The 25,621-nt window shown below is 44.0% G+C and overlaps 2 protein-coding genes across 6 annotated transcripts in view; one reads left to right on the top strand and one right to left on the bottom strand.

The window, feature by feature from the left end:
* Positions 1-12,499, bottom strand: part of TRAK1 (trafficking kinesin protein 1) — a 140,556-nt gene extending 128,057 nt beyond the window's left edge. The window contains exon 1 of one of the 3 annotated variants that reach the window (XM_037382717.1): positions 12,409-12,499. The gene's annotated coding sequence lies outside the window, so the exon portion shown is untranslated. Of the gene's footprint in view, positions 1-11,691; positions 11,886-12,408 lie in introns of those variants that run through there. The other 2 variants (XM_037382718.1, XM_037382719.1) reach the window with 2 other exon arrangements.
* An 8,460-nt stretch (positions 12,500-20,959) lies between these two features.
* Positions 20,960-25,621, top strand: part of ULK4 (unc-51 like kinase 4) — a 249,764-nt gene continuing 245,102 nt past the window's right edge. The window contains exons 1-2 of one of the 3 annotated variants that reach the window (XM_037383381.1): positions 20,960-21,105; positions 24,241-24,441. In XM_037383381.1, the coding sequence (XP_037239278.1) occupies positions 24,262-24,441 (180 nt within the window). In that variant the 5' untranslated portion in view covers positions 20,960-21,105; positions 24,241-24,261. The remainder of the gene's footprint in view (positions 21,106-24,240; positions 24,442-25,621) is intronic. The other 2 variants (XM_037383380.1, XM_037383379.1) reach the window with 2 other exon arrangements.

Below are 25,621 nucleotides of genomic sequence, written 5' to 3'. Positions count from 1 at the left end.
AGTAAAGATTAGCCAGTGTCGTTTCAGAACATCCGATACCTTAATATTCTGAGATCCCAAGAGTTCAAAATCCTTTCACCTCTCCAGTGGTAACTGACAATACCATTGAACAATGCAGTGTCCAAAACCGTCCCTCCCAAAGTCTATTCTTTAGCTCGAAGTACATTCAATTCCAAGTTGCCACACAGCCGTACTGTAAGGTTTCTATCACAAAACAACAGTTTTCAGTTAACGATCAGGAACCACCAATTCCCAGTCAGAACAGAAATTAACTACCTGTTGTAGGATTCAGATCAGAGCCAGAACAGGCTGAAGCCCTGTAACTGCATGCCTTCCCAACTTCTGGAGATCTAAGTTAAGTATTTTATAACTGTTCAGTCTAGGAGTTCGCTAAACAAAACAAACAAAAAAAAATCTTTTACTCCCACATTACAATAACGGCTCGCTTACTTTTTCCAGAGAAAGGTCTGAGGAATGAAGAACACAGCAAACATCTGCTGTAACAAGTCATGTTACAAGCTGATCGCTTTCCTGATTATGCAGCCCCTCCTATTTCCTCTTACTCACTTCTGCTACAGTATCATATCATGGCTTTATCTTCCAGTTATTCCCACTGGTCATAGGATCAAAACAATAGGCTTGCTGCTAGGTGCATTTAGGAATTTCCTCTCAGCCTTTTTGACAAGGTAATTAGTGTTAATTTACCATCTCAGATAACAGAAATAGGACAGGGTAGTCAATCTTCACCATGCATTTCTGCTAATGAAGATTACTGAAATTATGTTTGCTGCTTTCTTCTATTAAAAAAACACAAAGCACCAAAACCAAAACTCCCACACAACTAGCAAATGATACAATTCCGATAACATTAATTTTAATTTTTAACGCGAGTCATATAACTTAATGCACACATGTTAAATATAAGGTGTGGTGTTATTCACCTAGAGCAAACTAAACACTAATTGGCCTTGCCTGCACACTCCTGACTTGCCTTTGTACCATCTCCAGCATTCATCTAACTCCCTAAAAACAGAAACTGGCAAAAACCTAAAACCAAAGAAATAAAACCGATTTTTCAAAACATGTTTTTCCAGTTTGCCTCCCTGGCTTATTTCCCCATAGGGTAATAGTGAGAAAGATCTGCAGACAAAGCAGTACAATACATAGCTGGTGATGAGGCAGGACTAATTCCCACCAGAGATGGCAAACTGTGACACCAGGCCAATCTGGCTGCAAAAGCACAACCTTCAGGCACACTCTTTCCCAGTCACCTCTAGCTAACATTAGCGTAGGCTGTCCTGGAAGCACACCCTCATCCTACCACACACCTACCCTGAAGCCATATATTCCCATCACTCCTTTTCCCCTCAGACACACTGGTGATTGTACCACTCCAATGTGATCAGGAACCTGGTTGAAAGGCTAAGCCAAGGGGATGGGGGAGGCAGGCAGGAGAGGGCACACAGAGGGTGGTGTCAAGTACTTTTCAGCTAGATCACCTCTCTGAACTGGGCCACTGCATGCCCACACAAGGAGCAGTGCATGAGGGAGGGGAGAGGACAGGGAAGGAAGATTGCCCTCTTCTGCAGCTTCAGTTGTTTGTCAGGAAAATACTTTGGTTTGATTTGGTTTTTTTAAAGAGTCATGCCACTAAACCAGGGCACTCTGTTGGCTTCACCTGTTACCTCCTTTTTAGGCTTCCATCTTCAGCTTCCATCTGCAGCTTTGAGGATTTTCAAATACTGGTGTTGCAATGTTATCTTCCAAGCTTCATTGCCATGAGAACAGCAATTCCTGGTAGGACTTAGATCACCAATATTTCCATCAACTACTGCATGTGCTTACCCATGGCACCACAGGTCTGAGGGAAACCACTAGGTGAGCACCCAGAGCCAGAATTTACAGAAGCTACACAAGCATTAATCCAGGGTTTAACAGCAATGGCCTCTTCTGGAGATTACAGAGGTGGTTTCAATTTACCCAGACCAATTCAACAGTCACATGAAACTGAAGCTGAGAAACTGACTGGCAACTGAAGAGCTCAGAAACATTTTAGTTCTTGTTGAATTCGGACCTGCTGGCAGAGCAGGTGTGCTAGATGTACAAATCCAAGAAATAATCCATTTAGTCAGTTGGTAGAAAGGTTAGGTTTAATCCCAAAATTTAAGAAAGTTAATTATGATTAACAGTAAGGACCATTTAAAAGTACAGTTTTGCTCACCTGAATTGAAACTTGTCTAAATCTTGTCTAAATACCAGCTGACAATCATGTGAGAATTTTTTTTAAGGATACACCAGTTTTACGCCAGAAATATGTGAAATTGATAAATTCTTACTATAAATACTCACATAGTTCAAAACAGTGCATTCATACTACTTCTGGATCAAAAAATCCCACATTTACAGCCACATTTCATAGATTCACGGAATGGTCTGGGCTGGAAAGGACCTTTAAAGATCAACTCGTCCAAACCCTGGTCATGGGCAGGGACATCTTTCATTAGATCAGGCTGCTCAAAGGCCTGTCCAGCCTGATTTTGAACGTTTCCAATGATGGGCCATCCAAAACTTTACTGTGCATATTATTTAAGGTCATATCATTAAGATACATTTCCTGCCATCGAGTATCATCAACAACAATTTGGGAACAGGAATAAGATACAAAATATCCCTTAACGAATGAAATAAGATCATCATAAAATCCTGATTGCTGAATTTAAGAAATCCACTCTCTGCTTTTAGGAGATACATTCATCACTCATACCCAAAGTGCAGTGGCATCCATCTGTCTGCTTCATCAGGTCTGAGAAGCTTTTCATTAGAGTTCGGTATCTACCATAAATTGTTAATTCTGTGTTTATTCCCTTGGAACTATACATGCTTATGATCTTTACCTTTACATACAAACATTCCTAACTTTAATACATTACTCATTCCACAACAGCAGTTATCCAAACTTCATTTTTTTAAAAGAAAGACAGCAATACCCCCATGAAAAAAACAAGAAAAGAAATGTCTGGATAGGAATCAAGTCACAGATCTCACTCCTCTCCAGTATAACAGTAGAGGGGGACATCTATAACAAAACTTTCCACTTTTCTTCCTCTATGTCAACATACAGCAGGTATCCTCCAGAAGCTAGTAAATAGTACAAAATGGGTGCAGTGTTTACTCTTGGAGGGAGGAGGTTGGTAAGTCAGGCTCCAGAAGCTCTGAGACTCTGACTTACCTAGAACAGTCATCAGTGAGCAAAGTGAGATGGCACTGTGTTTTGGACATGCTGTGCTCCCAGTTTGTGAAATCTCAGACTCCCATTATGAACACTGACCTTTTTTGTGACACCCCATGGTTAGCTTAATAGTCCCTCGGTTTTACTGAAGGCAAAAAGAACATAGAAATTGCATCAAAATCACTACTACAACAGTAGCCCCACCATATCCTGAACAACCCATCTGCCAGACGTGTATTTAAAACTTTTCTAAAATGCAAGCAAATTACTTGAGCAAGTCACACACTCTTCAGAGAAAGGAGAGTCTTCTGGCCCACCTGTAGTTTTTCTTTTGTAAGAGGATTAGTAATGTACATTATCAACTCTAGTACTGTAAATAAAAAAGGGGAAGTGTAGCACTTGCATCTACTGAGGAGGCTGTCTGTTTCAGATACTCTATGTCAGGTCCTGAACAGCTAATACCACAGAGGGTGCCAATACCCTGATCCTAACAGACTGCCAGGCTTCTTAACAGAGATTCACAAGAACTGGAATTAATTCTAGTACTGGCACCAACTCCTGAATTACTTCAGTCAAATGTTTTGATCTCACTGACCCCCTCCATCCTTTGCAAAATAAGATAAGACCGATTTCCGTGACCCATGAATGCTTAAACAAACTCAGTTCATTAGAAGTTTACACTGAATGTTTTGTAGCTTTTGCAATGTAAAAGAGAAGATATTTAAGAAAGTCACGTTTGCCTAAGGTACAACAGTTCCTAAATGAAGTCTCATTTAGTAGATAAAAGCAGTACAAGTGAGTGTCATGGAGAAATCAATGTTCTCTACAGAAAAAACATAGCATAACATCCATCCAATAGCATGACAGCAGAGACTGCTTTGGACTTTGGGACAAGACTGTATTCTGCCAGGTAAGTGCGGTATCTAATCCATCTCAGTCTTCTCATTCTAATGGCTTTGGATGCCTTGCAAAACAAGATTTTTGAGAAAACCATTATGAAGTAAAATTCTAGGGAACAAATACAAGAATAATCAAAGGTTATAAACATTTCAAACAAACAGAAGAAGCACTTCCAGGTCACATTACTTTATACAGGAAATTTGTGGCACTCAGGTCGGTCAGCCACAAATCACTGGATCAAACTGTAACATGCTTATCTATAACCTGACAAGATTACATAAGCCTCAGGAAATACAGCCATAAAAGACTCATCTTGCCATGACCTTCACACATGCAGGTTTGCAGAACTCATTCATTACAGGGCCCAAGCCTCTAGGAAGGTAATGTTTTTGGTAAACACTGATCCCCACCCCCTCCATAACTTCCTGGAAGCGATCATTACTGTAGTATTAGCACAGCAAAACAGAAATCTACCACTTCTTTCTGAAGGCACTGCAATTTGTGACTACAGGAGAAGATCTACAATAAGAAACCATATTACCAGAAAGATTTATTTCCTCCTTACCACTTTACACCAAAGGTGCACACGTCCCCAGAAATACAGCCACTATGACCAGTCCACAGAGAAAGAAATCCCATTCAACACAGGTTTAAAGGACAGTCTCAGGACTTTGACATTGCTCCAATGTCTTCCAGTTCTGCTCATTTTACAGGTACCACTGGGGCAAATCCATGCACTAGGTTTGTATAGATTTGAACTGCAAGGTTTCTGCTTACTACAGGGAAGTGGATGGTGCCCCCTTGCAAAGTATGCAAATGTGCAGTATCTGATGGTGAAACCAGGCTTTCTGGGACAGGCCATGTTGTCAGTAATACAGGTTCCACTTATGCAAACATTAAAGAGGACAGCAAGTGCAAAAGTCTCTATCTCCACAAGCAGCAGACATCGATGTAAATATTAAAAAATACCTCTCTCTCCAAATAAAACTGCACTTCAGTATTCTCTAGACACCAAATTATGGCTCCTGTCAGACCATAATTCATGCAGAGTCCTTACCTGCATGAAATTAAAGTCCAATATGACATTACCAGCACCTGCCTCTAAAAATGAGAATTTATGTGAACATACAATACAGAAATGTACTGATTGGTTACAATCTACAGTAATCAACTCACCTCCTCAAAGAGGTGCACATAACTATTTCAACGTCTCCACAGTTTTTAATCATCCATTCTAGGCTATTTTTCTACTGTATGAACATTTTCCTAACCTTTAGTTTCTATTAAAAGATGTGACAAGTCAACTCAGCATTATTTTAAACTGCATTGAAAATTAACGATAAGCAGTTTTTCCATGTTTTGTTTGAAGCACTGTAACTGTTACACAGCAGAGCATGGCAGGAGGGTGGTCTTACATTTTTCCTTCAACAGCTGTTCAGACAGGTGGAAAGAGAGGTGATCCTTCCCGTCTGCTCAGTACTGGTGAGGCCACACTTGGGGTACTGTGTGCAGTTCTGGGCTCTCCAGTGTAAGAGAGACATAAACATATTAGAGAGAGTAATGTGAAGGGCCATTAACACAAAGAAAGGAGACTAGAGCATCCCTCTGTAAGGAGAGGCTGAGAGAGCTGGGATTGTTCAGCCTGGAGAACAGAAAGCTCAGACAAATCTCATCAACGTGTATAAATACCTGAAGTGAGGGCACATAGACAATAGAGCCAGGCTTTTTTCAGTGGTGCTCAGTGACAGGACCAGAGGCCATGGGTACCAACTGAAACACAGGAAGTTCCCTCTGAAAATCAGGAAACAATTTTTCACTGTGAGGGTGACTGAGCACTGGCACAGGTTGCCCAGAGAGGTTGTGGAGTCTCCATCTTTGGAGATACTCAGAAGATGTCTGGACACAGTCCTCAGCAATCAGTTGTAGCTGCCCTGCTGGAGCAGTGGAGTTGGATCAGATGACTTCCAGGAATCCCTTCCAACCTCAGCCATGCTGTGATCCACCAAACACAACGTGGTACACTTTCCACAGAGCTCCTACCTTCACACACAACCATTAAGTCAACTTTGCCCTTTTACAATACATTGCCTGCAGAATCCCAGAAATTCAAACTCTTAATCGCTTTGTATTTCTCTTCATTGCATTTTCTATACCAGTCATTTTTCATTCTGGTGTTCACTTTCCTTAAACGGTCTGCAAAAAGAAACTAAAGAAATAACATTTATATGTTTTACTACACATTAAGACGTAAAAGTATTTGCAAACTGCCTGCAGAGTTACAAGAGATTCACAAAGTAAAAGCAGTAGAGGAAAAGAGTGATTGTCTTAATAAAATCTCTTGTTTCTACTTTCCAAACACTTCAGAACACATTGTAAGAAATGTTTAGGAAAAAAAATAAAAAAAAAAAAAACAAACCAGAAACCATGAGCCATTTTCACATGGCTGTTTCACTAGACAAGCAACATTTAATTAGAAATACCTGGATAATTTTTGCCCAGAGTGATTAAACACATACAGAAGTTTTAACTTGGATGAAAACACTTCAGGATGGAGCCATAAGCTCACAGCTTTGCTAATGAAACTAGATCACCCAGTTCTTTCTGGTCTTATGGTCTATGAAGAAAAACATTTATCTGCTGATGCTATAAAACCCAAGGCAAAAAGCTCTGCTGATTTTGTATGAGTTTTAAAAAGGGAAAGCCTGTCCAAAGAAGTCTGCTAAGAACAAATAACTGAAGAAGGCAGAAGGAAAACAAGGTTGTGGTTTTTTCCTAAGATTAGTTCATATTACTTTATAAATCTAAAATCATGCTATTTTATACATTAAGTTTTGAGGACTGCATTATTCACAATAAAGACTATAATTTGTGGGCATCTTGCTCAGGAAAGAACACTCAGAAATGCAGACCAAACTGAGAGCTAGTAAAATGAAAATATTCAAATTTATTCTTAAGTATATTTGCATTCTATATGATAATGGATAATATCTGTATAGCCCGAGAACATCAACTGCTCAGTATTTCTCTCTTCTGTTCATACAGGTGATGAGAGTCAAAAATATTCCATAAGCACATAGATATGTAGCAGGTTATTGTCAGGCTTGGCATTAGCATCTCATCTACCAAGACACAACTGGTGTTGGTTATATCAAAGCTTAGAGTGCAGCAGTTTCAAAATCAGCTTATACTCACTGAAGACTTTCCCTCCTGACACCTAAGCCTCAGCCACTTACTCCTATTGCTTCCTTTGCCTCACTGCTAACAGCCTGCTCAGCAGCTCAGAGGTCAGACAATCTGATTGAAAATTAACCTTGAAAACAGTTCTGGGCTACATCACAGAGTTGATTCCCAGCAACATAATACAGAAGGGGGCAGAAGAAGGAATCCACAGCCAGGAGAAAATTTGCTCTGCTGAGGAGCAACATGGTCTTATGTCAAAACAACCTAATAATGAAACTCTGCGAGAGCTTTTAAACCAAGCTCTTCTCACGTTTCCTTCCTCCTTTGTATTACTGACTGCTACTGTGTTTTCAACTTCTGCTACAAATGCAAGCAAAAACAACAGGGCTCTAATATATATTAATCCATCAGAATACTTGAAAAACAAAATGCATGCACACAATGATATATGTTGCTTGAAAAGTAGCATCATCATTTGGGTTTACAGCACCTAATGGACTGCAAGGTTAGACAATCCTGTCCAGAGAAGCTGTAAATGCAAAGAATCGACTGCAGTACAGTCACTAACCGATTTAACTAAAGCAAATCTGCCAACATAATTGAATCTAAGAATTATCTCTGAGCTAATCTGTTTGTGCTATCAATAAGCCTCTTAGCTGGACAACTAAAAGCAGGATGACTATATAGCATGACTTTTTGCACTGCAATCAATAGGCTCCAATAAAGAGAGACATACTGATGAATCAAAGTTCAAATAAAGGACAGTTTTGAACAAATAATATTAGCAGTGAAAACCTGAAATTTATTTAGGAGCCATCATGTTATTCGTTACAAAGTAAAATGGGAGTGCTTGTGAACTCACACAACTACCTCAGTCAAACCACTGAGTAAGCAGGAAGGCTCTGAATCAGACACCAACTGGTATCTTTGGAAAGCCTGTCTTAACAGGAAATTAATTCTCGAGATTTTTCTCTCTCCCACATATAGCTCTGATCCCACAAAACTGAGCCCTCCACACAATGGCAGCATTCCAAGGAGGCAAAGGCATTGCTCATGGAGTTTTAATGATAACAAACATGGCCCACAAACATACCTTCACTGCACAGGCACTGTAGATCACAAAGCAGTTCTACAGTTCAGCATTACAAAGTTTTGTACATTAACTGAACTGTCTACAACTGACATGCAACAGCTCTCATGTAGCGAGTAGAAAGCATTTCTCCTACTTACTGTTTTTATGAGAAGTCTGAAAGCCACTTGGTGTGCAATCACTACTGGAATCTATTCCTTTTAATAGCCCTTATGCAACACACCAAGGTCAATCTCATTCACAGCAGAAACAACTAACGTGACCATCACACAGGGAGTTGTCAGGATGGCTTTGGTCATTTTACATGCAGTTTACGTGTGTTTATTTTTTAATCTTGATCTTGGTGCCGCCGCTAAGCTTTGTACAGAGGTGTACATCTGGAGAAAAGGAACAGTTTAAAAGGAAAACAGAACCAGTTATAAAAGCCTATCTATCAACAATGGTTCTCTGACCAACAGGCTAAAACACTGCTCCTAATTCCATATTGTAGTTATCAGGACTTCTGATATACTGGTCTGCCTGTTCTTGTATTAATATGGAAGTATAGTGAAATAAACAGCATGTGAAATCAAGCGACAGTTCTGTGTGAGTTAAAGTGGTACCTGGCCTAATGCCAGAGACTTATTAGAGGCGGCACCCATTTTTGCAAACAGAACAATCTTTGCTAGGGCAGGGGGAAAAGTTTCTGTTTCAAAATTTGGAACAAAGAACACACCATTTTCTGCAAATTAACGAGAAACCCTCCATCAACCTTGACTCAAGAACCACTCACAATGTACAACATCCAGACAACGCAAAACAAACGATGTCCCACAAATGTTACCTCTGATCCTAGTACTAAAAGGAGTACTAAACCACCCCAACTCTAGAGATCAAAGAAAACTATTTTAAAACTTCAGAAAGAAATAAATTTCAAACAAACATAACTCATACACTGCCTTCCCTCTGATTATGTTCCCTCTCCCAAGGAAAATTTTAAGCAATGCAGGAGATTGTTAAGAACAAAAACACATACAGTTTTTAGAAAGGGTAAAAGGTTTGGGTTTAACTCCTTGCCTTTTGAGATTGCAGATGCTGCCTCAATAGCACTCGTTCTGAGAATTCTTTCTGCTAAACTATTAGGAGAAAAAAAAAAAAAAAAGTCTCTTGCTTTCAGCTTATTGCCTATCATAGCAGATAGTGGGAAGTTCCAGCGTTCTTCCTTTCCAACATTAAACAGTGACAACAGTAAGAAACAGTATTATTGATCAAGTGCATATTTAAAACAAAAATATTTAACCTGCACTAATTTCTATGGTACTAATCTCATTCTTCTCTCCCAAAGTAGACTGGCTGGAATATTTCAAAAGTCAAAAGAAAACCCTCAGAGGACACGGGAAGGTTAGCATCAAATCACGTCTACAAAAGCAGCTGGTAATCTGTTGCAGGAGATGTAATGTGTGAAGCAAAAAGGAGCTCAGGTGTGAGCTGCAGCAGAGGGGAACAGGAGTTCCAAACAGTTCCAGGCAAAATCTTTCCAATCTGATCTCATTCTCTGGTACATGCAAGTTCAGTAACTCCCACAAACTGACAGAATGCCAAGTTAAGAGCCATCAATATACATGGCAAAACTGGCAGGTACTGCTTCACTAGTCAGGACTCTGGATTAAACTAGTTGGACCCTCAGAGGCAGAATCACATTAATGCTTCTTTAGCATACCGGTGTGCTACCCAGTGCTCTAGAACAGGCACCAAGCTCAGTTATGAACAGCAACATTTTTGTTTGGTTACGGGGTTTTTTGCCATAGATCCAGAGAGGTTACTTATTTCTGTTACTGCCATCCACCATGCAGTTAAATCCACTGGCAAGTGGGAGTTCATTCATGCAACTGATAGAAACTTTTGTTTTACTTCAATAGGAATTTAAATTCTATCCATACATACAGCCATCTGGTCTTCACTTAATTCACGAGCTCACATTAAAAGCTGTAAACGTTTGCCTTCCATTAGGGTTTTTACCCTTCTGTTTTTCCTCCCTTATAATGGTGTTCATTGGAAAACAGAAAAGTAACAGCTGTAATCATGGCTTAACATGATTTTCTTTTTATGGGCTTCTAAAATGATTTTCTTATGTGTTGTCATCACAGGTTGCTCTGGCTCAATTAGAACAGGCTACAGCGCCTCAGGAAAGGCACAGCTTTGTGAATATGGTTCCTGGGCTAGGGGACAACACTCCCTCCAGGCTTCTTACAGAAACTCCTGAAGAGCCCTAGTAGGAACAACCACATTTAAACACTGTTCAGTGCCAGTACGGTCAGAGGCCAGGGCATTACTTACAGTACACAAAACTGTACAACACACAGCAGTAAAACATGCACATATGGCAAACAGGTCATCATAACTGTTGTTTGCTGTGGTTTTGTTTTAGCTTGATTTTTTTGCTGTTGCTTTCCTGATTGCAAAAACCATTACACCCACAATTTAATCTCGGTGGACTGAAAGGTTCAAATAAGGTTATGGACTGCAAGACAGGGAAAAGTGCCCACACAGGAGGCTTCTCCCAAGGTCCAAGCAAGGGAAAATAAGAAGCCTGGGCTCTCACCCTTTGAGCAGATGTTCTGGTTTTTGATATTCCCTCATTTTATCTGAAAATAAGCTCATCTAAAGACGTAGTTGAAAACCGTCGGCTGCAAACCAAAGCAGATACTGAGATCGCAAACTTGCTAAAAGACACCATGGAGTATTTCAGCCGTTTTAAACTGAGGTATATACCGCCAAAAGCCACCCATAACCCCGGACACCGAAGAAACCAAGACAACATTTCCAAGTGCGCCCCCCCGGGTATGAAAGCTATCCCTGGAAGCGGGGGTCCTCCTGACCACGGCAGCGGTTTAACTAAATCACTCACAGTCCGAACGTGCCGAGCGATTCTTGACCTTCGGCAAAAGGTTATACCCCGCTGCCTCTCTCCTTTGGGGGGGCGGCAGGGACAAAGGGCGCAGCGCTCCGCCCGCCTCCGGGCAAGCCTGCTCTGAAGGTCGCCCCGCTACCACCGGGCTGCGGGGGCCCGAGGAGGAGGAGGAGAGGAGGAGGCGCCGCTGCACCTTGCTCTGCCACCCGCCCCGCTCCCCGACGAGCGAGCAGGCCTCGCCCGCGCAGCGCCGCGGCACAGCCCGCGCCCCCCGCAGCCGCCCGCTCACCTGAGACCCGACGGCGAGCGGGGGCAGAGGTGGCCCCGCGCGGCCCCCGGCCCCCCCGCCGAACCGTTACGCGCCAACCGGCCCCCGCTGCCCGCCCCGCCCGGCGCACTCACCCCGCTCCGGGCCCCCCAGGCGCGCGCGCCGGCAACGGCGGCGGGGGGCGGGCGGCGGCGCCCCCGCGGGCCGGGGGAGCCTCGCTGCCGGCGGCGGCCACCTCCGGGCTGCTGCTTCCCTCACGGCTCGGCCGCGGCCCGCGCCGCTGAGAGGCCGCGGCGGGTGGCGCGCAGGGGCTGCTGCGGCCGGCGGGCTGCTGCTCCCCCCTCCTCCCGCCGGCGCCTCATGCGCCCTCTTCCCGCGCCGCTCCGGCCGGGCCGCCGCCCCGGCGGCCGCGCTCAGGCAGCGCCCGGCACCGCTGCGAGCCCCTCCCGCCGGCCGGGCGGCAGCGCACGTGGGGCGGCTGCTAGGCGCCGGGGTCCGCTCGCCTCACCCGCGCCGCCGGGCCGGGCCGCGGGGCCTCCTCGGGAGGCGGGGCGGCGCGGACACCTAGGGGGCTGCGGCGCCGCCCGCCGCCGGCGGGGCATCAGGAAGGGGAGTGCCGCCGCCGGCCACCGCTGGCTCGGTAGTCGCAGCGCTCCCCGGCGGCCATTACCTCATGGCCCAGCCCTGCCGTGGAGGAGGGGCCGCGCGTCGCTCGGCAACTGGCCCCCCGCCGCGGCCCGGGCCGGCGGGGCGGACTGCCATGCGCCGGGGCAGGAGCGGGCTCTCCGCGGCGGGGGCGTTTGCCGCTGCGCGGGTACCGCTGCCCACCGCCGCCCACCCAAGTAACTCACCGCTGCTTCGGCCGGCTCCCCCGGCCGAACGCTGCCCGGACTCGGCCGCTGCGGAGAGGGGTGCCGGGCCCGCGCCGCCCCGGGGCTCCTGCCGCCTCCCGCAGGACAGAAGCGGGCGGCTCCCCGCCGCGGGGGAGATGCAGCTGGCTCGGCAGCGGCCACGGGTCGGTCTGGGCGGCGGGGAGGGCCCCGCCGGGCGGCAGGGTCCGGTCTCCCCAAGCCCTTCCTCCCTGCCCCGGCCCACGGCGCCTCCGCGCTGGCGGGGTGGGCTGGCGCGGCGCAGACCCGCTCAGCTGCCCGCCCTGTGCCAGCGAAGGGGGCCTCGGTTCTGACAGGCGTTCGGATTTCTTGTGGCCACCTTGGCCACCTCGCTTTTGAATGACCTGGGCTGGTACAGCCGGCTGACTGCCGCGGGGACCCATTCCGGAATTTGCCACGGTGCGTGCGAGAGCGCTGCCTGCCTGGGCCGGGCAAAAAGGCTTGACCAAAACCCTGGCGAAGCACCCAGCCCGGCTGCAGGGGCGCAGGTGGACAGAAGAACTGACACGGGAATAGGAGAGAGGGTTGTGGTGAAAGTTAGACATTCAAAATGTGCATTTTGGTAGAGGCACAAAGGAGAGGAATCTGTGTGCAAGATGTATTAGACACCAGAAAATCCCCAATGGGAAAGATTAGTTATTAATGCCCCACCTGCAGAGGAAAGCTTCAGTTCAGGTTCTTAATATATCTAATCATTAAAAAAACCCAAGAAAACACCAACAAAAAAACAGAGGAAATCATGCCGTCTTATTTCTGCAGCTCACAGAACTATTTGCTGGAGGAGGGTTTGATTGTTTTTGTTCAGTGGCAAAGGAAGAACAGAATTGTGTCCAAGGTTACAGCTGGTAAGACAAAAAAGTTCTAGTCATGCTGGTGACAGGATTCCGGAAGCGTGGGATGTATGTTAACCTCGAGAGAGTGTAAATGGATTCGTGGTTTGACCCTGAATAACCCATAAAACGAAATGGTCCAACCCTTCACAGATGCAAACAAAGAGAATCCCAGATGGGGATGCGCTTGGGTGATAGAAGAGAGAAGAGAAATATGTCAAGGACAACAGAGGATTCACAGATGCCTGCCAAACAGGCGTGTCTTTAGAGCAGATCCCCTGAAGTGACTAAGGGTGCATGTGGTTGATGGGGCATGTGAGTCAACCTAAAGGCGTGCTGCTGCCAAGAGGAGCAGGCTGCTCTCCCCACTTCCATGGACAAGCCAGGCACTCCTGGATTTCCCCTGGAGTTTCTGTGGCTCTGCTGCTTAGGATTCCTCAGTGAGTGACTTGGTTACTAACCTGACACAGAACTAATAATACTTTTTTGCTTGTCAGTTTTCTGCCAGATCAGTGAACTGAAATAGATTCACCCTAAGGTCATAAAAGTATCAGGATCGAGCACAAAGGAAGAGTTGAAACCCTTTGTCAGGGAGGAACAGAACCATCCCTTTGGTAATGCTGCACTCCTAAATCATCTTGATAGTCTCATCTAACTCTTCCCCAAAATTGAAACATCATGTTACTGCTAGGAAGTCTAACGCCTAGGTATCTTTAAAAAGGTTGCTTCCTTTGTGCCTGGTCTTGTATACATGTGACCCTGGGGTTAGTGAGTAAGTAAGCTACATCAGGAGACTTTAAAAAAGGGTAGTTTTCTGATTAATTCCTGAAACGGCTAAGAATGGAGTCAGATGACGGACAGAGGTTGCACAAGAGAGGGAACAAGACTGCAGAGTTGCAAACAAGCGATAGAGACTTTCAGCAAGAGCTGGGCACTTGTTACATGTAATGTGTAACATAAGCCCAAGACAGCAGCGAGGGGTTATAGTCTGCACAGTGAAGAAGTAGTTTTAAAGAAGTTTGATCTGTGCTTTAAAGAATGCCAATGAGAAACAGAAAAAGAGCAAAGTAGGCTGGTAAGGGATTAAAAAAAATAAAATAAATAAACTTTCAGTTCCACAAAAACAGAAGGCACACAACTGAGGCATCTTGGAATCGGAGGCCAGGAAGAAAATCCAGTGCTGAAAAAAACGGAAGGCAGAAAAGATCTGCAGGCAGAAGGAAAACCAAGAAGAAGAAAAGTAAAGATCGACACCAACAATAGAGAGAAACAAGTCTGCATGATTGGAGACTTCTTGCTGAGAAGAACCATTTGACCTGTCACATCTGTAAGGAACAAGGATTTGAGATGTTCTGCTGAGACTGAAAAGAGTTGTTAGAGTGAGAAGTCGTCCTTCACAGTGGGACAAATGGCAATGACACTGTTTGTACACAAACACAGTATGTGGGAGTATATCAGGGGAGGGAAATTGGGGCTACAGGATTACATGCCCCTCGCATGCAAGCCGTGTGTCTGTATGCTGGTCATGGGATACAGCAGCAGTTGTTTGGTGGTTGCTGCACCAAATCCTCATGATTTTTTGTTGCATGGTATTATAGTGCACGTAAGCACACTACATTGCATTCTTACTGTCATCTTAATTCATCCACCTAGTAGATCGGAAGCTGGCAACTGACCCAGTAACCAGATACTTTAAAAAAGCTTCCTAGATTGCTGTGCTCTCTTTCTGTCTTCATTATCCTCTCCATTTCCTCTCTCTTCTTGATTATCGCATGATACTTATCACATTCATTCTCAATTTTGCTTTCTTGGTTACATCTCTAGAACAGACTTTTTATTTCCACCCTGCTAAAATAGAAGACTTCTCAAATATACTTTTCAGTGAGCATGCTGTTGTTTTTCTTGCATGTTCCTCACTCTAGAACTTCTTTTATAATCCCTGTAAAGCAATCATAAAATACAATATTGCTTTAAAAGCATTTGAAACCAGTTTCAGAAATACCTAGTTAGTTTGCCAGCTGAAGAACCCAACTGCAGCTATGATTGTAGAGTAGATGATTTTAATCTCAGAGAACAAATTAATTCCAATGGGCATAAACAAATGATCTGAGAAAAAAAAAACAACTACTAAAACTTATCCAACACATGTGTTTCTGAATAGCTGTGTGGTGGATTTAAGAAGAAAGGAGTTGCAGTGCTTCTTCCCATTACTACCTAGTGTTACTGGCCTCATTTTTCACACTTTTACATGAGCAGGGACTAAGTAATGCTGTAAGTCCTTTAAAAGGATGTATGCAGTGTCAGCATAATGCTGCCTGTACAACATGTTTTCTTGTTAAAATGGTGATTTTTGTAAAGCTATTGTTGCTTTTACTTGTATATCAAAACACATAGATTCTTGCAAGTTGTCTGACTGAGCATGTGAAAAAATAAAAATGTGAGTACTTTTGATGGATTTTTTTCTGGGTTTGTGGTTGCTGCCTTTCCTGGAAGAATCAAATCAGCAGAAAAGCTTTTCTTGTTCAGAGCTCTATGCTTCCTCCAGCTAACATTAGCCAGCACCAATGCTTTCTCCTTCTTAACTGCTTTTCTACAGGAATTTATTTCCTGCATCTTTCAAGAGCAATACCAACTTATTCAGGCATTGGCCTGTAGTGTTATTGCAACTGTGACCTAAGGAGAGCAGACACATGTAATTTGGAAAAAAAAAACAAGGAAAATGAGAGGCTAAATCAAAAAAGTGAGAGTTTATAGACAAGATAAAGCATAAACACAACTAGAGGAGACAAATAAAATGAAGATAAAAAGGTCTTAAGGAGAAAACCCATTGAAAAAGTCCTGCGTAGATGATCATATATAATAATTATGGCAAAATAAAGCATTATTCCAAAACTTACAGTCTGAAAAAACACAAAGGCGGCAAAAAGTGAGTCAGAGGATGGGTTTTTGCACATATATGACATTAATGAAATGCAAGTTGGAGTAAATAGTTTATAAAGCTCAGATTAGCATTAGAAGTCAAGACAAGTACACAAACAAAGAGGAAATTAAATGCAAGATAGTGGGCTAATGATGAATGTGCCAGGCATGCATTTTGCAAGAAAAGGAAAAAAAAGTAAAATCAAGCAAAGCCAAATGAAAATTACACTGTGGAATGATGATAATACCTTCAAGACATTGTGAATTCTAATCAGGATGCAGCTTCAGAATATGCAACATAAAAGCCATTGCTTTCTGCTGAAACAGTCAATCTGTATACTTGATAATAAAGCACTTGACTCTTGTGTTGAGTTTGAACTGCTGAATGTATTTGAAGAAAATGGGATGTCCTCCCAACATGTTATACCTAGAACAGATGAAAGCAATTCAACCAGTACTGCATCTGCTTTACATACCATCTATTGCATTAGAATAAGGAATTGTTTGAACTGAAATACACAGAAAAAGAAAGCATCCCTAATAATTTACATAATCTCAAAATTACATAAGCAGCATGACAGTCACTAAACAGCAAAATTTTGATAAGGCTTATTCAGCCTTCCTGCACAAGCAAGGCCATCATCTCATCATATTGTGGAACCCAGCAGGTAGGCTTAGGTGTTGGGAATGCTGTTAGTAGTGAACCTTGCTGCAGAAGAATTACCAGCTCTGCCAGCATCAGAGCTGATGATACTCAGGAATGTGATATGAGGAATGCCTGGCAGAAACTGTGGTAGTCCATAACAATTAACCCCATCTCATTAGCAGATAAAACTCAATCGGGGGGGGGGGGGGGGGGGGGGGAAAGGAAGTTGGTTTTTACTTCAGTATCATACACAGAACAGTTGCTGACTTCCCAAGGAAACTCAATGATTCTGGAAAGGTAAAAGCTGCTTGTAATATACCAGCCTTTAAAGGTATTAAATCAGAGAGTATTAAAATTTGCAGTATTTAAATTTCTATCTTGCCATATCTCTTTCAATTCATAGACATATGCAAAGCATTGAGACCATAAGGGAGGAAGAGGCAACACAAGCATGCTACACACGCAGTACTGGTGACCTTACAAGCTGATCCAGTGAGGTGAGATTTGGACCCACGTTCTTGTGAAAGAAACCACTACTAGATTTTCCCTCACCCATGAAACAAATACATTGGCAAGGACTGTTTTGCAATAACATTTCCTCAGTGAAAAGGTCAACTTATGATGGAGAAAACAGATTTCCAAACAAGAATCCCAGAAACTACCAAAGAATTTGAAAAATCACTGCTACTCCCAAATATCATCAGCATACAATACTGGAATGGTAACATTTGAATTTATTCAGCAACTTTTAGAAGGACCAGTGAATACAGCAGCCTTGTAGCAGAAAAACAAGGTGACTATATCAAAATGTGAGAACCTTAATATTACCACAGAAATGCAAAAATAAAAACACACATCGTTTCACTTGAACAATGAAAGTATGCACTAGTTTCAAGAGGATGCTGGAAAAGAATTTGAAAATAAAAACCTCAATATAAAGGTGTGTTCATGTCCATCACTCTGCTAAAATGGTCAAAGGCCAGAAAAGTGACCCCATGTACTTTCCAGGAATGACAGAACCATCAAGGCAAATGCAACATAAAAATATTATATACAAGTGACTGAATCATCATACCCAGCATGCTGAGAATAGACACTCTCTTGAGAACGGGGTCAGTCTGGAATAGAAAGAGACACCATGTACTAGCAAGATGGGATAGAGCATGAGTAATCATGATAGCTGGGAGAAAACCTAGTACATGTGGCAAAATAAACCAGAACTGTATAGCATCTTCAACAGGCATTGCAGCAACCTAGAGAAAAGATCCTCTTGTCAAAGGAAAACAAAACATGTAAACATACCTTAAAATTATAGCCTACTAGTCAGGCTTTTGGGAGCCAGGCAAACTGTTAGAGGCTTCCGTAGTACCCATTGAGGGTAATGCAGTAAAGTTTAAGCATTCCTGAACTATGTGTTTTCAATCACAAGATCTCAGTTTACCTTAAATTAGATCAAATATTTATTTGAGAACAAGAATTTGATTATATCTGACCATCTGATATAATAGCCAGGCAAAGAACAGGGCTGAGTTTGCTGTACGGATTGCTAAGAGTATTGAAATGGTGCAAACAGCAGAGAGAATATTTTGCATTCCATTCCTGAACACTGAAAATATTCCCACAGAAAAGTTTACTGCAGTTAAGTAAAATGCTCAGTCATGCTCAGTTACAGACTAAAGGAGTAACAGACTAAAACAGTAAGAAAAAGGCCAAAGATTAGGGTCTTACAATTACATCCCTTATCGGTCCTTGTATTTAGATTATTTCTTCAAGGTAACTCTTGTATTGGAAGCAAATGGCATGTTTAAAGAGATAATTCCCCATTTTTATACCAAATCAAAGGCAAAATTCCCCATCTGGAGTACATTGAAATTGTGCATCCAGATGGTACGAAAGGTAGACATGTAATGAAGTGTGTATCAACAATAAAAAAGTGCCATAGTTCCTAAAAGGTATTGGAAAAAAGAGGTGTTGAAGTCAACACATCCCCCTGTGTCTGCCTTTAATTACACTGAAAATTCTTCATTATGGAGACACTTAATTTGAAAAGCGATCTAGTTTGTTCTTAAAGCATTTTAGGTGTTTCTCTGTAATTTCTAATACTATTGCCACTATTACATGAAGATTTCAACAACAGACTTCGTTAAAGTTCATACCATCTCACTCCACTAGAATGGGGCATTTACCCCCTTTGTAAAGAAATGATCCCTAACCCAGGCTAATTTAACAGAAAGCTGTACATAGGAACACTAGAAATTTGGAAGCAAAGGCAACTTGATATTGTGTCACAACTTGATATTGTGACTTAGTTTTGTCCTCTTGGACAGGGACAATGAAATTAAGTGATGTGTCATCAGGCTGCTCTCAGGACAGGTCTGCAGTTGAGCTAATATTCTATTCCTTCTCCTTTATATCGGTCACTCGCAACAGAGCCAAAGATAAAATACACAGTTTTCTGAAATCTAAATAAACCCCTCTTCAAAGCATACTTTTCTTGTGCTTAGTAAAAGAAACTAGGTGATGTATACTTAGACATTTGGTTTATTTATATCTAGTCAACTACTCATTAACATTAAAAAAAGAAATGGAAAAAAAATAGTTTGTGCAGCTTCAAAGCGGTAGCTTCACTGGTAATTACAGAACAACTCTGCAATTGCTGAAAACTTATGGTGCACAGTGGGGCAGGATCTGGAGCTGTTAAGGAGTGAGCAATTTTGCTGTGGACGCGCACGTGATACCTTTCAGTGCTTGTGAGTCCAGTCAATTCTATGTGGGTATCCAGTAAACCAGCAGAAATTATCCTGGTGGGCAGCACCGACTTCTTACCAGTTTTGTAGGCTCTCTACCAAACCCCTCAGCAGCTGAACTGTGACAGAATTTTTGGCAAGCTGTGTAACTAATGAAGCTTCATTTCCTCCAGATCTGTGCTCTGTGCCTACAGCCTCCACTGTCTGCGAAGGTTATGAAACAAAACCAAAGAGCTTCTTGCAACTGACACGTCCCTAACATCCCTCTCCCAAATAGGATGGTTTGGTTTTATTGTTCCTTTTTTCCAGTATTTGGGAGGTTTAAATTCATAATGAAATGTTGCGTACGGGGGTGTGAGTGTGTGTGGGGGTGTGGGTGTGTAAAAAACCCAGCCATCTGTTGTCACGCAGCCTGAAGAAACATTGAATCCTTCCTATTAACTACTACTTCTACCACCTATTAACTACTTCTTTTATCAAATCTGGTTGGTATGGATCAAGGGGTTCAGAACTGCTGGGAGGTTGAGATGAAGGTGGGACAACGGACAAAATATAATGCTTTACAATGCGCTCTAGGAAACCAAATGTTGTCAAATGTTTTGTCCCACAAGAGAAAAGAATACTTTTTTTTTCCAAGGGCCTTACAAAACCAAAACCAGACAAAAATCCCCAAACCAGACCATACTGGAATGAAAAATGAAGTGGAAACTCCACTGAAAAAGTTGAAAACCACTTGGTTCAAGGGCTAAATATTGTTATAACAAGGCGTCCCTCAGGCATCCGCACAAGGCCACAAGGCCCAGCGCCACCACACGTGGCTCCGATTGAAGCCGACCTACGGCGGTTCCACTCAACAGCCGCAGCCCCAACGCCGGGGGCGCAGCCGGAGCCCGCCTGAGGGGCAGCTCCCCCGAGGGGGTCCCGCTCCCGCCTCCCGCTCGCACCACCGCCGCCGTTAGCCCGCCGGGCGCCTGGCTCCAGGGCGGCTGCGCCCCTGACGCCCCGCCCTCCCCGGCACGTGCTGTCCCCCCGCCCTCTCCCGTCGCGACAATCCGCAACACCCCCAACAACAACATCCCCGCCGCAACATCCGGGACTTCCCCGCGGGCCCGCTCTGACGCCGGCGCGGTCTGGCTCGGCGGCGGCTCCGCTCTGCTTCTGGCGTCCGGCCCCGTCTCCTGGAGACGGGCGCGGGGTGCGGCCATCCAGGCGGTGCGCGGGGGGGAGCGGAGCGCGGCGGGCGCGGCTGGGACCTGGCGGTGTGTTCTCGCTAGAGTAAGGGGAGAAACACCCGGGCGTTCCCGGGGTCGCTCCGCGCGCTGTGCCGGTGCCCCCCCCCGCCGGCTGTATTTTGTGGCGTGCACGGACAAGCTTCCCGCTGGGACGCTTCGGAATCTCGCCTTCCCCCCATAGGGGCATGGGAGACTCCAGCCTGGGGGCGGGGCTCCGCTGATTTCGGTTGATGGCGGCGGCGCGCCGTTAGTACCGCTGTCTCTGCCTGCCCCCCGCCTCGCAGGTACGGCTGTCGCCGCCCCCCGCGGACGGCTAACGGCCGCTAACTGGCGCGGCGCGCGCGTGCCTAACGGCGCGGGGGAGCGCGGCGGCGCGCGAGGCGCGGCCCTCCGCCCCACCTGCCGGGGCCGCGCGCGCAGTTTCCCGCTTCCCGCCCCCGTTCGCGCCTCCCGGTCGGTCCCCGGGCCCGAGGGCCTGCTTGAACCCGGGAGTGCCGCTACCCCCGCTGAAGGGCTCCTGAGGGGCGGGAGACCCCGCCGGAGGGTGGCCAGCCTTATGGCACTCTCCTCACTGCGCCAGCTGGGCCGGGGGCCTGCTGTGGCCTAGGGCCTGCGGTGCGGCGCCTCAGGCCGGCCCAGCTGACTGCTCTTGACAGAGCTTTGACTTCAGGACAGCTCGGGCCCTGCAGGTGCTGCTCAGTTCAGAGCAATTATGGCCGTTTTTTCACCAGGAGAGGGAACCCTGTCTCCTTGGTGTCCTGTGTCCAGCCCAGAGCAGGCGCGGTTCCCTTGGCAGCTGGAGTCTGCTGCTTTGGGTACTTCTGTGAGGTTTCAGATCTGCTTCAGCTCTTTCAGATCTGTGACAGGCTTCCACAGCAGCCCTCTTGCTTTTTCTTTATACCTTTTTCTTTTCACTTTTTGTCAAAACTAATTAACATATTCTGGCTGTTCAAAATCTGTCTTGTCTGTCATGCTCTGTTGGTTTGTGTGCTGAAATTATGGCATAGCCATTACTCTTGCAGTTTGGGGATGCAAGACTAGAGGCTTTTCCCCTAGTAGCCTCTTGCAGAGCAGCTAATAGGACCCTATTTGCAAGTACTGCCTCTTATGAGGTAGCAATGAAGGCTTCCCTTTCTCATGGCCATGACTACTCTGTCCTATTGTGCATTTGTGTGTCATTGGTCATGCTTATGTCAGACAAACAGATACTTCTGTATTTGGCATTGAGCCTGGCATATATTTGTATTGTTTGTTGCGTGAGTGGATGATAATGCCTTTCGTATGACCAACATACAAAGGTAGCTTCCATCCACCTAATGTGTATATGCATCAGTCTTTTGATGAGGTGCACATGTCAAGTTTGAAGTATTCTTGGGAAAGAAGTACAGGGAAGGGGCTGTGGTCATGTAAATTTTGGGAGTGGGCTGTAGATTGGCCATTTTTTTTGCCAAATACATTTCTATGGCATTGCTGTTTTGGAACCTCGCTGTAGTAGGGGAAGACATTATGGGTTTTTTTGTTTGGTTGGGGTTTTTGTTTGTTTTTATTTTGTTGTGTTGGGTTTTTTTTAAGCTGTCCAGAAAAAGAACATAAGGAATGATATGATGATCTGCATGAATCAGAAAAGAGAGGTGGGGAAATGGATACCTCCTTCTGTTCTGATGCTGTCTTTGTGCCTTATTTTGGGGTATTTGGCAAGCTGATCATTGTATAATTACTTTCTTCCCATAGATAATTAGAAAAAAAAGTCTTCCTTCCTATATTGCACTAGCAGTACCTAGCTGTTTGCTTAGTGCTAGATAAAATCAAAGTAATTTACAGTATTAATCTGAAGGCTTTTGAATTGCAGTGGTGAGATTCTTTCTTCTATTGGGAAGAAAACTTCTGTTTTGGGTAAATACCTTTGGTAAAGGAAATCCTGGAATCATGAGGTTCCTATATATGTCGTAAATTCCGGTTCATCTGAGTTCTGCTTGGTACCTGGCTGATATTCTGGCAAGATCTGGTGTTTTAGTGACAGGCTTTTTGTTTGGTGCTGCCCAATGCTTTGTTGTATTTTCACTTGAAGTCTTGTCTGAAAACTTGGGGATTCCCTGGTCTTCATTTTAGTCTTTGATTTGTCACTTTTGGAGCTTAGTGTTTCATGAAAGAGTTAAAGTGAAACTGAGTTTGTGATTTGTGAGTAGGCATTTGGCAGCTGTTCTACTTAAGTAGCCCTTCCTCTCTATCCTTGCTCATCATGTTGCTGCACTACCCTCTCCAATATGCTGCTTTTATATTGTTTTATGATAACTACATTGAGAACTGGTCCTGTTGAAGAAAACCCAAGAGTTTTATAAACAAAATGGAGTAAGTAATATAGAAACACCAACTCCAAATGGCTTGGAACTAATTAAACTGGTAGTTGGAAGAACTGGGCACTGAATGTGAAGCTGTCCTGGAGGTCGATGAACTTACTACAAGGTGGTCACTGAGGGCTAATTAGCAATATATCCTGTTTCTGGAATATGCCAGTATTGGGATTCTGTATCCCTCTGCTCTTAACCCAGTGGAATAGCTGAGGAGCAGGATGGAAAGCTGGTGCAGAACTCTTACTTCATGTATTATAGCTGCTTCAATGTTTTGCTATCAGTTCTCCCATTGTTCCAAGATGCTCAGAGAAAATAGTTATGGATCAAAAGAATTAATGAGACTTCTATGAAAGGCATCTGACTACATAAATATACAAGTGTCACTTGCTGGGTTTGCAACAAATGACAGATATTTCATTTGTTTCAGTGTGTAAATTAAAGCATATACAATTCTTGAGACAAAAGTGATAGTTACTGACTCCCACAATGCAACATTTGCCCACACATTTACACAGCTTTGGTCTGCAAGGAATTGTTTTTGTCCCTGAAAAATTAACAGTGAGTCCTATAGCTGGTAGAGCCACATTCAGCTTAGCATTGCTGGGAGCGCTAATATTCACAAAATCATGTGTTTTTCAGTTAATGTTGATGAAATCAGTTTCTTGGCAGGTTTAAATTACATTGTGAAAAGTTACAGGGGCACGTTTGCCTGAAGTGCTCTTGGGCAGAAATGGCAAACTTATTTGGCAAGGCTTTCAGTATAGAATATTTTCATTTGTGCAGCAGTTTTATGTTCAACAAGCAATTTTAATTTTGGTTGTGTGATAAAATATTTAGAATTTGTAGGTCTGTAATTTTTCAAATGTGTTAAGAGCTTTGAAAGTGGAAAATTCTACTACCCATTCAAAATTTTTATCACATTTCCTGAGAGGAGGCCTTCTATAAAGTAATTGTGTTTGATCTTGCTGGAAGACTATAATCCCTATTTTTGAGAATTGGGAGGGTAAATACTATAAGTCAATGACTATTAAATATGAATGCTTCCCCCTCTTCCTCCTGTCTTTAAAGGTTTCTTTGCGTATGAGATAAATGTCATGGTTTCAAGCCATTGCCTGTAAAGCATCGTTAACTATGGAGAACTTCATTTTGTATGAGGAGATTGGAAGAGGAAATAAGACAGTTGTTTACAAAGGAAGAAGAAAGGGGACAATTAATTTTGTTGCCATTCTTTGCACTGATAAATGCAAAAGAGCTGAAATAACAAACTGGGTAAGTAATGCTTTTTCCTGCTAAACCTGGGAAAAGATCTTACAAAATCCTTGTAGCACAGGTAATGTAAAAGAAAAATACCTTGTGCTTCTTTAGAAGGAGTTTTGTCACCATTGAGGTCAGCTTCTTAAGATTTTAAATTCTTATGCTTTTAATAGAGTCTTATCTGACTTGAGTTTGCGTAAACCCATATTTACAGGCTTACTGTTTCTGTGATGTGTCAGAGAACTTGTAAAAACAGTTACTTGCATGTAGTGGTTTGCTTTATTTTGTTATTAGTTGTGCAAATCCAGTGGTAGTAATAACCTTCCAGTAAATAATCATTTTCTTACTTGACAAGAATAAATATTTTTTGATGAAAAAATAGCATTTAAGGTAAATCAGTTCTGGTTTGTAAAACCTTGGCAAAGTTTTAAACATATCATACTCTATGGAAAAGAAACTGTGACACGGTTAGACATTAAAAATACTTTATTTTTCGAGTGGATACATTTTGCTTCTGTGGTGGGTTGACCCTGGCTGGATGCCAGATGCCCACCAAAGCTGCTGTATCACTCCCCCTCCTCAGCTGGACAGGAGAGAGAAAATACAAAAAAAGGCTTGTAGGTCAAGATAAAGGCAGGTGGATCACTTGCCACTTGACTCAACTCAGGGAAGTTAATTTATTGTCAATCAAATCAGAGTAGGGTAATGAGAAGTAAACCCAAATCTGAAAACACCTAACACCTTCTCCCCACCCCTGTCTTCTTCCCAGGCTGAACTTAACTTCCAATTTCTCTACCTCCTCCCCCCGAGAGGTGCAGGGACACGAGGAATGGGGGTTACAGTCAGTTCATCGCACATTGTCTCTGCCGCTCCTTCCTCCTCACACTCCTCCCCTGCTCCAGCATGGGGTCCCCCTCCCACAGGCTGCAGTTCTTCACACACTGCTCCAGCATGGGTCCCTCCCACAGGGTGCAGTCCTTCAGGAACAGGCTGCTCCAGCATGGGTCCCCCACAGGGTCACAAGTTCTGCCAGGAACCCTGTTTATGCGGGCCTCCCACTGCTCCGGTGTGGGTTCCTCCATGGGCTGCAGGTGGATATCTGCTCCACCATGGGCCTCCATGGGCTGCAGGACCAGTTTGCCTCACCATGGTCTTCCCCACGGGCTACAGGGGAATCTCTGCTCTGGTGCCTGGA

Source organism: Falco rusticolus, chromosome 4 (genome assembly GCF_015220075.1).
Source record: "Falco rusticolus isolate bFalRus1 chromosome 4, bFalRus1.pri, whole genome shotgun sequence".
Classification (NCBI taxonomy): Eukaryota; Metazoa; Chordata; class Aves; order Falconiformes; family Falconidae; genus Falco; species Falco rusticolus.
This window is presented reverse-complemented; position numbering and strand designations above follow the sequence as displayed.